Here is a 16,662-nt window from a genome sequence, read left to right on the forward strand (position 1 = left end):
TGCATTGATTACATGGATGTTTTGCACACTGTATCTTTGGAGACCAAAGTGCGTATTTCAGAAGTTGATACCTTTAATGTTGGCCCTGGGAAATTTGTATCATGGGTGACAATTTACGGATCTTCAATTGCTGCTGGAGTGGAATGCTTTTTTAGCACAGTGTGTGCTGACTCTAAAGCCACTAAACAAGATGCAGCTAGGAAAGCTGTTGATTTCCTACGCACTGCATACAATCTTGACATAGTTGATCTGAACTATGGGAATGGGATTTATGCTGGCATAAAGTGTTCCTTAGCTAGAGAGAGCTACTTAGCAGCTAAGGAGCGTGTTTTAGGGATTCAGGGTGCTCTTCACTTAGCTCCTTTTTTAGTTGAGGAAGGCTGTGTTACGCCAAAGTCTGCTGTCCATAGGATCCCAACACCTACTCTTCCTCCACCTCCACCTCACAAGCCAAGAGCTAGGCCATCTTTCAGTGCTCGCTATAGTGGCCTGCTCTCACCAGTCCTAGCTGAGTTGGAGAACTTTTTCAAGCGTAGGAAGTTTGATTAGTGTACAACTACATTTGACATAGAGCCCTATCTTTGCAGTCTTAAATATTATGTTTGCTTTGTTTGTTTTAGGTTTTCAAGTTATGTTGTATGACCATTTTCCTGTACTTTTGTTCCAAGTTAGCTGAAACTGCTCTATGTGTACATGTAACTGGCAAGAACTGATGTACTGCTTTCCAAAGTATGATGTATTCCATCTTTTGGTGCTTGATCAATGCAATACACTTCTCTTGCCATGGTTTACATTAACAGATTGTTTATTTTTTTGGGATAACCAGTTTTTTTAAATTTAGTGCTTTTCTGCCAGTAGCTTCTACGCTTTACTAAATTAATGTAAGCACCCACTGGTTTTGGCCAAAATAAATAGCTAATTTGACCAGTGTGCACTTTTACCAATCACAGGTTTAATTAGGTGCAGCGCTGCCATTAGTTTCAGCTTACCTGCCAGCTAAACTGCAGATCTCATTTGTTGGTATTACACTGAACTTAAATTGCTACCATGAGTAAATTCAATATCTCTTTCTGTTTGTAATTGTTTGTTATATACCTACACAACACCACCAAGAACTAGGCCTTCTTTTGTCAAATTTGAAGGTCTTTTTATTGTATTCCAGATCGCTGCTTGACTGCTAAGAAAGGTCCTCCAAAAACTAGAACTAGCAAACGTTTACAAGGCCTACAAGCTTTGTCTCAGACACCTGTTTTAATCAGGTGCTTATTTGTTATTGTGATCACAGATACACAGTCCTTATTTATTCAAATTATTTAGTTCAGATTTTTTTCATTTCGCTATTCACTTTCATCACACAGAGAGCCTAATAAGACAGATTCGGCTAGAAATAAACATTAGGATCCTATGAACATTCAGCCAGGACTTATCAATAAAGGGAATGCTAGCAATCAACTTCCTAGCGAGTCAGTGGGAAGAATTAATAGTAAGCATGATTTTATGTATCTTGTATAAGCAATTATGCCAGAAAAGCTATAAAGATATTAAGCTAATACTTCTATTTCACTCTAGACTCACAATCCTAACTATTTTTGCAATCTTGAATTCTGCATAATTTAAGTGCTGCATAAAAATACCATGGTATTTTGGTTACAGGCCCACAGATCTTGCCTACTGATGTAGTTGAAGTCAACAATACACAGGCTGATGGTGAAGATATTGGAAGAACACTTTTCAACCAGTGCATGTTGTATCAGCAGACTACTAACCACCCACGAACTAGCAAACGAAAGCGAGCAATTGCCTCTATTTGTGAACCACCTGTTCCTATAAGGTTTTTTCACTTTCCTCTGTTACCAGAACACATATTTATTTCTATTAAATGGTTAAAAGCAAAGGTTTTCATACATTTTTTGCCACTACACATATAGGGAAATAGGTGAAACAAGTGAGCAAGGCAGAATAAGAAACCAAAAATTGAAGACACCAAGAGCTAAGAAAACCAGTAAGCATGCATGTTAAAAATCAGAATCACATATCATTCTGACTAAATAATAAGCAGATCAGTTTTGCATTTCTACTCTTGTAAAAGATTGAAAGATTTGTATGTTGACAATCCTATAAGCCAATACCATCAAGATTTAAAATTTAAGCATATTTTATAAAATAGCAGCATCTAAAAAATGTCAGCTCATCAACAAAACTGTATAGAAGTATTAAGGATTTGGGTAGGTGGAGAATTTTCTCACCTCTAATAAGCTTATCTATCAAGATATGTACCAACATTTGTCTATAATGATATACTGCCTACTTAGTTAGTTATTTATACCCGGTCTTTTAAAGCTTGATTGTGAAATTCTCATTTCACAGAAACAACTACTCTTGCATCTCAAAAACGAGCGGTGAAACAACCTACTGCTAAGAAGACAAGTAAGCTTTGCTAACCATATTTACTTAGACTTATGTTTTGCATTGTAACATTCTAATAAATTGCTGGTATTCACTGGATGGATAGCAGAACCCCCAGTTGCTATGGTTGGTCTAAAATTACCTGCTGCTCCTTTGAAGCTAAAAGCACCTCAGTATTGTGAGCACTGTAATGCAAAAAAATTCCAGCATGAATCACTTCATTTATGTTGTGGAAATGGATCTATTGAATTAGCCACTAATGAATATCCTCCTGCATTATATAGACTTTTAACATCTGATGAAGATGATGCACTGCACTTTAGACAATATATTTGCTTATATAATAACTTATTTGCATTTAGCTCATTGGGTGGCAAATATGATGCAGACACACAAAAAGGGATTTATGTCTTTTAATTGCATGGTCAGATTTACCATAACTTGCCTGATTTAATCCCTAGTGATGAAGGCCCTAAATATTTGCAACTCTATTTTTATGATGGCCACTTTGAAGCAGCTGCTAGGACAGACTGCTTTAAACAAATTCGACAGCATATTATTAACATACTTATGGAGGTAACTGAACATAATCCCTACGCTCGCTCTTTCAGATCTTTGAAAGAACTCGACATCCAGGAAGACACACAAATTCTAATCAACAAAAATAGTGTTGTAGACCAACGAGTTTATAATGCTCCTACAACATATGAAGTAGCTGTAATCTGGCCTGACGACACATCATCAAGCGAGTCCAGCAGCCCATACATTGTTGTAAGAGGAAGGTCAAATGACTCTCATCGTATATTCCATAATTACGGATGTTATGATCCTCTGCAGTACCCACTCTTATTTCCTTATGGTGGTTGTGGTTGGAGTCAAGGTATGACAAAACACAGTTGTGCATCTCAGGAGCAAACAAACCCTGCTATGTCCTCTGCAATACATACAGAGGAAGATGTGCTTGAACAGGAAGCAAGCCGTAAGTTCAAAGCTGAGTGACAAATTTGCTTGTTTATATCATAACTCCTTCACCTTCATTGTATGCCTTAACTGATATACATTGCAACCACACTGATTTCAGGCTTAGCAGATGCAAGCGGTAGTTCAGCTAGGCATGTTTCGCCTCGTGAATATTATGCTTACAAGCTACAGTGCCGGCCAAACAACATGCTGCTTCGGGCAGGTCGATGTCTTCAGCAATACATAGTTGATATGTACGTGAAAATTGAAAATACTCGACTAGACTACTTTTGGCACAATCAACAGGCAATCAGAGCTGATTTGTATCAGGGGGTCTTAGACTCAATTGAGCATGGTGAAACAAATCCCATAAATGTAGGTCGCCGAGTTATATTACCACCGACTTTTATTGGTGGTCCGCGAGACATGAAGCGTCGTTATTTAAACGCAATGGCTTTAGTGCAGCACTTTGGTAAGCCTGATTTGTTTGTCACAATGACTTGCAATGCAAACTGGCCCGAGATCAAAGCAGAACTGGCTCCTGGGGAAGCAGCTCAAAACCAACCTGATCTTGTTGCTCGTGTTTTCCGGTCTAAACTGATTTGCTTGAAAAAACAAATAATGAAGAAGCATAACTTTGGAAAAGTAGCAGCTATGATACATATGGTTGAATTCCAAAAAAGGGGCCTGCCTCATGCGCATTTCCTTATCATCCTAAAACCAAGTTGCAAAATAATAAAAACTTCAAATTTTGATTGTTTTGTCTGTGCAGAATTACCACCCCACAGCTCCCCAAAACTCACGAAAATTGTGGTCCGGCATATGATGCATGGGCCCTGTGAAGAAGTTAATCCTGATCGTGCATGTATGATTACAAGGCACAATAGTTCTCTGTCTTGTAAATATGGCTATCCGAAAAATTTTATACAAGAAACAACAAACCATGATGATGGATATCCCATGTACAAAAGAAGGGATACGAGATAGAGTGTCCGAATTCAGGGTGCAAGCCTTGATAACCGTTGGGTCATTCCATACAATCTATACCTTTCTATGTTATTTGATTGCCATTTGAATGTAGAAGTATGCTCATCTATTAAGGCAGTGAAGTACCTATACAAGTATGTTTACAAAGGCCATGACAGGGTTTCTTTCAATGTTGTTGGAGGAGACAAAAATTCTGAAGATGAAATTGAAAGGTTTCAGTCTGGGCGATGGGTGTCGCCATGTGAGGCAGCTTGGAGAATTTTTTCCTTTGATCTATTTGAGATGCACCCTCCTGTGCAACAATTGGCAGTGCACTTGGAAAACATGCAAACAGTTCAGTTACGAGCTCATGAACAGTTAGATTCTGCTTTGCTGAATGAGCGTAGATCCAAAACTCAACTAACAGAATTTTTTAAGGCAAATGCAGCCTCTCCTCAAGGTACAAGATACCTTTACAGTGAATTTATGGAGCATAACAGACGGGATGCCAGTAAGAAAGCATGGTTTCAAAGGCGGAATAAGAAGCTTGTGGTTGGTTGCCTTGCAAATGTTACACCAGCAGAAGGAGAGCGATTCTTCTTGCGACTATTGCTAATTAATGTACGAAGTCCTAAATCATTCACTGACCTTCGAACTGTTAATGGAATACTTTGTGCCACTTTTCAAGAAGCCGCTATTAAAAGAGGTCTATGTGAGGAAGACAATGTAGTACACGCATGTTTAGCTGAAGCAGCAGAAATTCAATTACCAACAGCCTTACGCCGTCTATTTGCAGCTGTTTGTGTATTCTGCACCCCTAGCGACCCCAATAGACTTTGGCAGCGATTCTATGATGATCTATCCGATGATTACAGACATGCCTATCCTGAAAATGAAGTTCGTGTTAGGTTGCTAACTATACAGTCAATTGAACGCCATTTAGAGTCTATGGGGAAATCATTGACTCATTTCCAACTTGACCACTTACATGAAGAGGTGCCAGAAGAGCTCAACAGAACTAAAGACATCATTGATGCTTTAGATGCACCTATTCCTCAAGAGTGTATTGACTGTAGAGGCAAACTTAACTCAGCTCAGCAAATTGCATTTGATAGAATTATTGCTCAGGTTCAATCAGGCAAGCCTGGCTGCTTCTTTGTTGATGGTCCCGGAGGAACTGGGAAAACATTTTTATACAACGCTCTATATGCAGAAGTGCGCATGGTAGGGAAGATTGTTCTTTCAACAGCAACATCCGACATTGCTGCAGCAAACATACCTTCTGGGAGGACAGCGCACTCAAGATTTAAGATTCCTCTCGATTTAGAAACCTCTCTTGCTTGTGACGTTCCTAAACAAGGCAGCTTAGCTGCTTTAATCAAAGAAACAACTCTGATTATTTGGGATGAAGCTTCAATGGCAAAAAAAGAAAACATTGAATCAGTTGAGCTTTTGCTTCATGATCTTTGTGACGCAGATTAACGATTTGGTGGGAAGGTTGTAGTATTTGGGGGAGATTTTAGGCAAGTGCTGCCGGTTGTTCCTCACAAAACTCAAAGAGAGGCTGTTGCAGCAAGCCTGGTTAACTCACATATCTGGCCTTGGCTAGAAAAGTTACACCTTACTGAAAACATCAGAGCAAGAGAAGATCTCCCATATGCATCATTTCTGAGTTTGGGCAATGGCCAGCTGCAGTCTGCTAGAAATGCTTTTGTTCAGGTTCCTGCTCACATTGTGAGTTATTATCAAGAAGGCGATGATCCTATCAATCATCTAGCTGCTACTGCATTCCCAGAGTTAGAACATGCATCCTTTTCACCAGATATCTTCACAAAGAGAGCCATTCTCACACCGTTAAATGATGTAGTTGACTCCATCAACACATTTATTATTAATAAATTCCCAAGAAACTCTGTTGTTTACAAGAGTTTTGACAGCATGCTAGATGATAAATGTGCAATTTACCCAACAGAGTTCCTCAACCAGCTTGCCCTTGGTGGTATGACTCCACATGAACTTGTTCTTAAAATAAACAGCCCTGTAATATTGCTCAGGAACATTGATCCAGCAGATGGCCTGTGCAATGGGACGCGTTTTATATGCAAGTCTTTCAGAAGGAATGTGATTGTTTGTTCTATAGCCACTAGTCATCGCCAAGGAGAACTTGTATTCAATCATCGTGTTAATCTCCGGCCTCCATCATCAACAAAATATCCTATTCAGTTTGAGCGAATACAATTCCCTTTGAAACTCAGTTTTGGAATGACCATTAACAAATCTCAAGGGCAGACATTAAGCCGAGTGATAGTTTACCTCCCACAGCCATGCTTTTCCCATGGCCAGCTTTATGTTGCGTTGTCGAGGGCAAAGAAGTCAGATAAGGTGACTATAATCACACCACAGCCTGCTGAGCACTACACATCACCGGTACTAAAAAACGTAGTAGCATATGATGTTTTGCAATTATCTGGCATAACATGATGCATATGTTTAAAGGTATTAGTCCCAATCTACTAAATCTGCCAGCTTAATTTTTATTCAATTTTTCTTACTATCTTAATTAATATAGTCTTAAACATGTTATAAATACAGGTTAATTGTTCAAAATCCTTGTAACACCTTTTTGGTTAAGTACAAATTAAAGTTTTGTTCACAATCCAAATATTTTTTAGCATTTACTATGTTTTTATATTAGATAGCTTGAAATTGGTAACACAAAAATAGCAAGATCCAAAGTTTTCCGACTTTATTACAGCAAATCTAATTCTGATTTTATAAAGAAGCAAATCCTACTTTTGCTTTTTGGATTACAGCTTCACTTTTGCAGCTGCATTGTAGCAGAAGCTCATTCATTCTATTACCCACAAAACAAATGCCCTGACTCACTTTAACTACAAACACCTTATTAACTGCTGGTTAATACCATGTTACAGCTTATTTTAAAAAATATCAGAATTACTAGACATCAAGTCTATTGCCAATTTCCTACTTGGTACACTTCTTTATTTGCTGGACAATAAAATGCTGCAAAACATAGTGAATACATTGGATATTACAAGAACCTCATGTTAAATCTAATTACTTCTCTACTATTAAAGATGCTAGCATTTCACAGAGAACATTTACTCCACACTTTTCTTTCTGTCGCTTTGGTTCTCTGTTGCTGTGTGCTGGCAATAACTGCTTGCAAATCCATTATAACAAGGTACGTTCATAAATGCTTTTGTTCTTTAATTTAACTTCAGCCTTTTCATTTAGTTTATTTTTCCTTTTAACTTAGCAATGGCACACTGTCTTCTATATTCAGTTAGCAATAGTGGCCCATAGACACTAGCTCTTACTTACTTGCTAGGACCATTATCATACCATGTTAGCTAAATATCATTTTTTTATATTATATGCCAAGTAAGTATGATTAGTATAACACTCTGAATTTATTTTGAAGTCAATTAAATGCTGAATTTGAGCAATGTTCATTGCATAACTTTCTATGTTTGAATATCAATTGCTAAAGACCATTCATCATACATTATATTGAAATACTAATCAAAACCCTTTACACAGACTATTGATAATACCTTGAAAGCTCAAATCTAAAGTCTATGCTTGTAAAAGATGCTCATTTATGTACACTTAGGTGTAGATCTTTGTTTTATTAGGGCTACAATTTCCTTTTACACAGAGCTTAGTTTAATAGGATGCTAATAATTCATGGACTTTACATAAATTGCTTAATTAGTGCTCAATATCTATTTTTTTTTCTTTTTTTTTAATATTTTTTTTAAAAATAGCATTTGTCAAAAAGCCATAATAAGGAGAAAAAGAAAAGGGAAAGGAAAAGGAGAAAACAAAAAAAATAGGCAAAACAAAAGGAAAATAGAAGAGAAAGAAAAGGAAAAGAAAAAGAAATAAAAAAAAAAAGGAGAATGAAAAAGGAAATAAAAAACACAAGGAAGCAAGCCAAACACATAATATCCCAATCGACAAACAAATGGTCATCCGGCTACAGCACCAATGACCCTAAACATACTAAGGTGTTAATAGCAAGCAACCTCGAACTATTCAACTCTTCCTAATCTAATCCTAAACTATGCACACAAAAGGAAGAGTAAAAGAAAGAAAATAGAAAGGTCTCACCAAACGATCCCGAAATGAAAGAACAAGCATGATAACAAGAAATTCGTTACCAAATTCCATGCGTCAAATGCTCCAATCAATGACCTTAAAAAAGAGAGACCAAGAAAAAAAAAAGGAGAAATATCTACACAAAAGAAAGTTAGTAACTTCAAGAAGAAAGAAAAGAACATAACAAAAACATATATACAAAGTTTGGATTATATGGGTAAAGGACAAACAAAGTCCAAAAGTATCACCAATGTCGACAACTTTCCACCACATAAATGAAAATCACCAAAGAAGACACCATCATATCATTATTAACATCATCATAGATGGGTATCGAAAGCTCAAAACTCAAATCTCATCATCAAAGAATCACAAAAACAAACATTATCAACAAAAGAAAACTACATACCCCCCATATATCAATAAGCAAGCCCTCAAGCTTGCATAGAAAAAGTTCCAAAAAGAAAAGAAAGAAGTGAAACATAGGGACGGGGAGAAGGCAAAGGGATCAATCAAGATTGGCTATGAGGGGAAAAATATCCCCGCTAAGATTAAGAAAACCATCAACCATTCGATCCTCATTTCCCTTTGAGCGTGCTCTCTAGCAAGCTTAGTCGCCTTATCCGCCTCAAAGAAGTGGGACCAATCACTAAATTTCAAGGGACCCGAAAGACCCCATCTCCCGAAAGTCTCGGGGTTAGGAAAAGGGGACGGGTTCCCTGGATCATAAGCATAATCACATCCCCCGAGACGCCTATAATCATAGGTATCCGAGGTGGTCCCGACTCGCTCATGAGGAGGAACATTAGCACCTTCCCAATAAGGATACGAGGGGCAAGGGCCCTCATCGGGGTTCCAAGGCGTCCATTGAGCTATGGGGCCTTGTTGAACCGGAGGGGTAATTGACATATGGTTCAATGTCCCCCCATTGCACATGCATTGAATAAATTTGATTATCACAATAAGATTGACTATCCAAAAGGGCTTGGTTGTGAGAGGCCACTTCTTGCCCTCTAGCAATCGAGTCCAATTGGGCTTGAAGAGATGTGAAATCAAATGAATCAGAATCATAATCAAGCAAAGGGGGGAAGAAAGCTCACCACCCTCATGGGTTGAGGGAATGTCGAGATGTTGGTGTTGAGTAGATGAAGAAGGAGCTTGAGGAATGCGACAACGAGAAGGCTTCTTGATATCGGGAAAATTAGGAAGAATCATTTGACGAGCCCTATAGGGATGGGGCGATCCATGGTGAAACCGCAGAAAATTCTTCATTAGGAACAAGGGCCCAATCAAATGTCTTGGCAACCTTCCAATGGTAAAGAGAAGGGTTCTTGGTGCGCTCAAGAAACTTAGCCTTAATCATGGCCTATGTATGGAAAAACATTGTATCCAAGCCTATGTCACCCAGATCTCGAACATGAGGCATGTTTGATAGCGTTGATTCATAGACTTTGTCTTTATCAATATGAAGCATAATTAACGTAATCATGCCACCCAATTGGATATCTCCACCCCGAGCTAGTCCATCCGAGTCTCAATAAGACGGGTAACAAAATGAGAGAAAAAGTCGATGTGACCAACCGTACCCTTGTCCTTTGTTTCCATCCACAACCAAGCAACCTCCTCATGAGAAACAGATCCAATGGAGTCCTTAGAATAAAAAGTATATAAGAGGAGGCGAGCAAAATAGCGTAGCACCATGTGCGGGATGGAAGAAGACTTTGAGTTCTTCGATTTCAAGATGCGCTCAACCGTGATTGATCCCCACCAACGTGCTTCATCATATCCATACTTCTTAGTTGTATAGTCGACGATTGGCGAACGTTGATTTTTATGATGATGAAGATTGAAAGCATGTCGTAGTGAAGATTTCTTAATAGAGTAGTCGGGGTTAAAGACTTGGAAATTGATATATTCAACTTGTCGTCGTCCATCAAGCTCTTGATGGACACTAAATGAGGCCAAGAACTCATATGTAAGTCGAGTGTAGGTGAGAACATGCTTAGATAAAAAACATCCAAACCAAGATTAGTGGCTAGACGCATAACCTCCTTATCAATGAAAAATGTCTTAGTTATCTCCTCACAATAGAACCGAGTAGGATGCACACTTTGTGTGATAAGCTTAGCATAGATATCCCATTGTGCCTTGGTGGAAAACTCAATGCCCATAGTATCCAAATGAGTAGGTGGGGGAAAAACCGTCCTTGACGTAGAAGAACTAGCCTTGTGTCGTGGGCGTTTTCCACGAGAAGCCATCTACAAAGCAAACAACAAAGTAGGCGTGGGAAACATAGCTAAAGATTATAATTAAGAACAAGCACACACGAAGGTGATCCACCTAGATTACATAGGCAACATGACCATGGCACTCATGACTCATAACTTTAACCATATATGAAATAATTGCACAAAGAACTACTCAAAGTATGGTGAAATAGCATGCTATATCATGAAATTTATACAAATTAAACCAAGGACAAGCATACTAGTGAACATAGTCATGAACAACATTTTCCAAGAAAACAAGTATGTATGACAATGGTAAATCATGAAAATCAAGCAATAATCCAAACTATTTATGAAAATCACACAAAAATCATCATCAAACATCAATTTAATCAATAGGTAAGAAAAAGGAATTCACAAACAAAGCATACTCAAAATTGCAAAAATTAGGGTTCTAAGTAGTAAGGTAAGAATCATGAAAAATCCAAAGAAAGGAAAGAAATCATACCTCAATCAACCAATAAACCTTAATAATGCAAAAAGAGTGAATAGAAAAGCTCCAAATGCTAGCCTTGAACAATAATTCTTACCTGTTTTGGGTGTTTTTAGTCCCTCGGGAGAGTTACAACTCAACGACTGGTCCGGTAGTGCCTGTACCTGCAAAACAACAGAGACTCTAGCTGGGTGGAGCTCCGCATCCGACGATCAAGTTAGTACTTGAATGAGAAGGAAAAAGGTGCCGAAATTGAGGTGAGATCTTCTCGGATTTCGAGACGATCAGGTGTTTTCTCTAATGTAAGAGAATGTAGGGCAGGTTGTAATAATTGTAGATTTTGTAGATGCCCCCAAAATGGGGTAAATCTCCCTATTTATAGGGTCCTCGATAAATGTGCCCTTGAGTAAGTCTTTTTAACCTAATCAATGATGGGATGCGCCGCATTGCGGCTACCTCGGGATTTGGGCTTGAAGGCCGCCTTTTTTCCCAAGTTATGGGGTGACACGTGTCAAATGGGGATTGGTCCTATTAGGACCAATGAAGGCTTGACACGTGTCAAGCATTGATTGCCCTACGTGGCATGGGTAAAATGACCCAAAACATTTGCCCCTCACAAGTGTGACGTGGCGTGCCACGTGGCATCTGTGACATGTGTCACTCAGCCAAATTTTTTATTTTTTATTTTATTTTTTTTACTATGAAAGAATGACTTTCACATTCGAGGGAAATTACAAAATTGCCCCTGAATTTACCCCTGTATAAATGCCCACGTCAACTCCCTTATTTTGGACGTTTCCAAAACATTCTAGAGAGATAAAGTCAAGGATTTCCAGAGAGAGAACGTCTGACTTCCGCCTGCCCCAGCCGGTTAAGCTACCGCCTGTGACCCAAGCGAGCAACATCATCCTCAACGTCCTACTGCAATCAGTTATTCACCGCTTGTACCCCTTTTTAGAGGCATAGTAAGGTACCGTCTCTCCCCCTTACAGCTGTTTTTATTTGTATCATTTCATTCAATAAATGGACTCATCACCAACACACACGGCACGGCCTAGGTCAGTAGTCAGCCGGTCTCCAAGTACGGCTGAGTCTAGAACTGGGAGTGCCGGCTCTAGGTGCATGGAGTAATTTTGTACATCTCCCCAACTAACCATCTATGTGTCTATGCAGGACACGATGGCCAGGATTAAACAGACAGCCTACAGACGGCGTCGAAGAGACAGTACATTGGAAGTGCCGTTCAGCGAGACAACCCCGGTTGAGGAGGGGGAGATGAGCCAGGATTCGGGAAAGTATTCTCTGTCTGGGATCCCAAGGACCCCCAATGACTCGATCCTTGACAAGGTTGAGGATAGAGACGGCGAGGAAACCGTCTCGCAAAGGAGACTTGGCGATGTTGACCCCACAGATAGAGACGGGGGAGTGTCAGCTTCTAGATAAAGGTCATCCGGCGAGTCCGCCTTAGGGTCTAGCTCTAAGGATAAGAGTGATACTCCTCTCTCCCCGCTTGAGGATAGCGAGGTTGAGGAAAGAAAGAAATAGGTGGACAAGGATGACCCATTCAACATACATATTTCTGCCAAGGACAGGCGGGCCATGGTGCAAGGCATTGAAAGCTTTGTAAGAAAAAGGCCTTTAGGTGAAGGATACTCCATCCGGGTGCCGCCTGAACTGGGCACCATTGCCTGGGAGGATGACCAGCCAAATGCCAATGCTTACTTTGGCTGTTACGAAGCAGCCTTTCTGGCTGTTACTTTGGCTGGGAGGATGACCCGCTCCACAATGCGGTGAAAGCCATACTGAGGGGTTATGGCCTAGACGTTTGGCAGTGAACCCCAAATTCGTGGGCTAACATCATGGGCTATGTCGCTACCTCCGAAATGCAGGGCCTGAACCCTGGCTGGGAGGTATTTGCTCATATGCATTACCTTAGCAGGAGCTCAGGCGGCTGGAGAACATGGTATACTCTGACCACTGTCCCTCAATACCAAATGACACTGGACAAGGTGTCAATGTATGATAGCTGGAAGAGCCGCTTCTATCTGCTGTCTGCCCCCACTCAGAGGGAAAACTGGGATCTGCGCCGGTATAATAAGAAGCCTGAACTTCTAAGCAGGAAGTGCGTCCTGCCCCGGATTTCGGAGGACGACTATGACAAGATCTTGGAGACCAAGTTCTTTGAACTTAAAGCCGAAACCCTGTCAACCGGGGATGTAATAAAGGTCCCCAGGAACTAGATTCCCATGTGCGCATGGTTCAGGGACGAGGCGTTCTGTCTGCCTGTGGCCTTAGCACATTGTTTTCAAAGCGTGTGTCTGCTATACATCCGGTTATATACCGTCTATGCTGCCTTCTAGTAAATTGATGTTCTAAATATTTATTCTCTCTTGCAGAAAAAGCTTTGGAAATGGTTGCTGACGATAAGACACCCAAGCGGTCTGCAGCCCAAATCCGGAAGGACCTGGCGGAGGCTAAGGCCGCAAAACTGAAAGATGGGGTAAGTAATGTACCGCCTGAATTATTATCATGAGTTTCCGGACGGGTTGTAACGGCTTCGCTTACTTACATGAATTTTCTTGCAGGGTGGAGAAGTTCCAAGGTCCTTCTCCAAGAACCTCATGAAAAGAGGACGCGATGACTCCTCTACCCCATCTAAGGGCACAAAGTCTGCCAGGACGGGCTTTGCTAAGATTGGCCCAGACAGCCCTCATGTGACCCACCTAACTATTGGCGGGAAAGGCATGACGCTGAGGGGATTTGGCCTGGGCTTGGACTTAGCCTCATCCGGGTTCTCTGCGCCTGTGGGTAGCGCAATCCCTCACCCTGAAGGTACACATAACCCTTTTGTAACCCCGCCGGAGCTGGGGTGGCCCTTACGGGTGAAATCTCACTCCCAACAGACATCTTCATCACACAGCCGGCATCAAATTGGTGCCGCCTATATAGGTCACTCACCCATTTTCACATCTGGTGCAAATCAATCGCCTAGGTGGCCGGACGTGCAGGCGCATGCCAAGGCCATGCTAGCGGCTGTTCCTAAGAAGGAGAAGGATGCCATCGCTGGCATTGAGACGTTCAACCTTGAACGGATCACTAGCTTGCTGTCTGAGGTATGATTGATCACCTTTTGTAGACTAGCATTATGTTACCCCGGATGCCTAACACCATTCTTATTTGCAGGCAATGCTCAGGGTTGATGGACTCAAACGGCCATACACCCGGAATAGGGAGGAGGTAAAGAGAGCCAATAGATCCGCTAGAGAATCTCAAGATGTTGCTGAATATACATGCAACATTAATAATCTTGAAACTAAAGCCATCTTGATGCAACAGGCGGACAAACTAAAGGGCATGGCTACTGCGCTGAAGGAGGCCAAGGAGAGAAATCAGGCAGTTGAGGCCGACCTCAAGAAGGCGCATGCTGACCACAAAGCTCTTCAAAGCGCTGCCAAGGAGAATGCTTATCTCAAGGCGGAGGTAGCCCGCCTGAAGGAGGATGCGGAGAAGGTCCAAGGGAACCTCAAAGCTACAATCGAGGCAGAGCAAGAACGCCTGGTTGCTGAGAACGAAGAGGACACCGCACTCCGCATGCAGATGGCCTGGCATGCCCTCTACCCAGACAGTGACTATGGCCACTAGGAGCAGGCTTTCCAATATGCTGAAGATCTTGTTCTCAGGAAAGAGAATAGGGAGCCTCTACTGGAATCTTATGAGGCCTGGGTAGCTGAACGATGGGAAGAGCCAGCAAAGGATGGAGATACGGCTGATCCTCACGCGGAGGGGGACCCTGCGGCCAGGTGCCAAGCGGACCAAACCCAGGCAGCCCAGCCATAGTTCATCAGCGGCAGTATACCAATTTTAGCTTTTCTCTTCTATTTCCGGCCTGCGTGCCGAGTATCTCTTTGAATCACTCTTTTCTCCGGATGAGGATCCGGTTGTCAATTATTTCTCTTCGCCCGGCTATTAGTAGCCGGGTTTATTTATTAAAATGCCGACTGAGTTAGTTTTGTTTAGCATTTTAAGCTTTGAAATTTGTTTATATATGCTAGAAATTGCCTAACTTAATTAAAGCATGCGGCAGTTAGTACACCGGCTACTCTTGCCCCTGACGGCTGGGTGGTTGGTTTCAATACTATGATTGATTAGGCTTGGGGAGTTTTGATACTTTAAGGAGTATGGAATGTTCCCAAGTCCAATCAATCACAATGGTGATTGCCCCAAACCAAGCGCACAGCCGTCATGATTCGAACAAGCGGCCAGTTTTCCAAACGGGAAATTGGTGATGATAACCTGTACCAGATTTAGAAATCAATTGTAGTATAATAGTACAGCCGGGGACATGTTGTCCGCCTGACTTACAATGAGATAGGAGACATAAATTCTGCCTAACGAATGGTCCCAAGGCGACTTGAAGGCCGCCTGGGGTACCTGCAATCCATTGCACTTGCTCAATTGCCCCATTGGAGGAACTTGTGTAATTTCGTCGAATAGTCAAGCTCAGAACTTCGATTACCCATCGGATGACTTCGAAACTCATCCAGTTTCGGGCGTTATCATTCTTTAGACTATTTTGGTCAGGCAGCTATGAGTTGACCAATTAGGTCGTTCAATCTTTGCCGTCTGCATGTGCTTGTACAGCAATCAATAGAATTCCCTCTGTGACGATAACACCCGGAGGGGCGTCGTCGGACGCCATACTCATATTGGAGCAGACGAATTTATAAATTTTAATCCGGCCATTGGCCTCAATTTTAACTAAGTTGTGAACTTAGTTTGCTCGTCTGGGTATTACACAGACCGTGAATTAGGAATTACTAAGTTGTTAACTTAGTTGGCCCGTCTGTGTATTACACAAACGGTGAATCAAAGTTTACGCATGTATGTATAGACAACAACATTGAAACAAAAAGCAACTTTTTCATTGATAGGCTTTTCATTTACAAAATTTACAAAATCTCAGAAGTAGTACTTTTTCAGATTGTCTACATTCCAAGTTCTAGGCAGCCGCTTGCCGTCTGGAGTTTCCAGGCGGTAGGTGCCGTTTCTTACTTCATCATAAATCCGGTAGGGGCCTTCCCAATTAGGAGTCAACTTTCCCTGTTCATTGGCCCTACCGGTTGCCTCCATTTTTCGTAACACAAAGTCCCCAACTTTCAACGGATGTTTGTGCACTCTCTTGTTGTAAGCACGAGTCATACGCAGACGGTAAATCTCATGACGCAACGCGGCATTTCCCCTGCGCTCCGGGAGTGAGTCCAATGCAAGTCGCATGGCCTCCAAGTTTGCCTCTTCATCATAAAGCATGACTCTTAGAGTCGGCTCGTAATGCTCGATGGGCAAGACGGCTTTAGCACCGTATACCATGAGAAATGGGGTTTCACCAGTTGCCCCTTTTTCAGTTGTCTGGATGGCCCATAGGACATGAATTAATTCTTCAGCCCATAAACCACAGGCTCTTTCTATTTTCTTTTTGATACCGTC

General features: G+C 41.3%; 1 protein-coding gene across 1 annotated transcript; it reads left to right on the top strand.

The window, feature by feature from the left end:
• The first annotated feature begins 2,976 nt into the window (after nt 1–2,976).
• Nucleotides 2,977–6,813, top strand: LOC145580948 (uncharacterized). The gene is made up of 4 exons (XM_081638028.1): nt 2,977–3,385; nt 3,488–3,946; nt 4,448–5,751; nt 5,830–6,813. The coding sequence occupies exons 1-4, from the start codon at nt 2,977–2,979 to the stop codon at nt 6,811–6,813; spliced, it is 3,156 nt and encodes a 1,051-aa protein (XP_081494154.1).
• The last annotated feature ends 9,849 nt before the right edge of the window (nt 6,814–16,662 follow it).

The sequence above is a fragment of the Chenopodium album genome, chromosome 15 (assembly GCF_948465745.1).
Source record: "Chenopodium album chromosome 15, dcCheAlbu1.1, whole genome shotgun sequence".
Taxonomy (NCBI): domain Eukaryota; kingdom Viridiplantae; phylum Streptophyta; class Magnoliopsida; order Caryophyllales; family Amaranthaceae; genus Chenopodium; species Chenopodium album.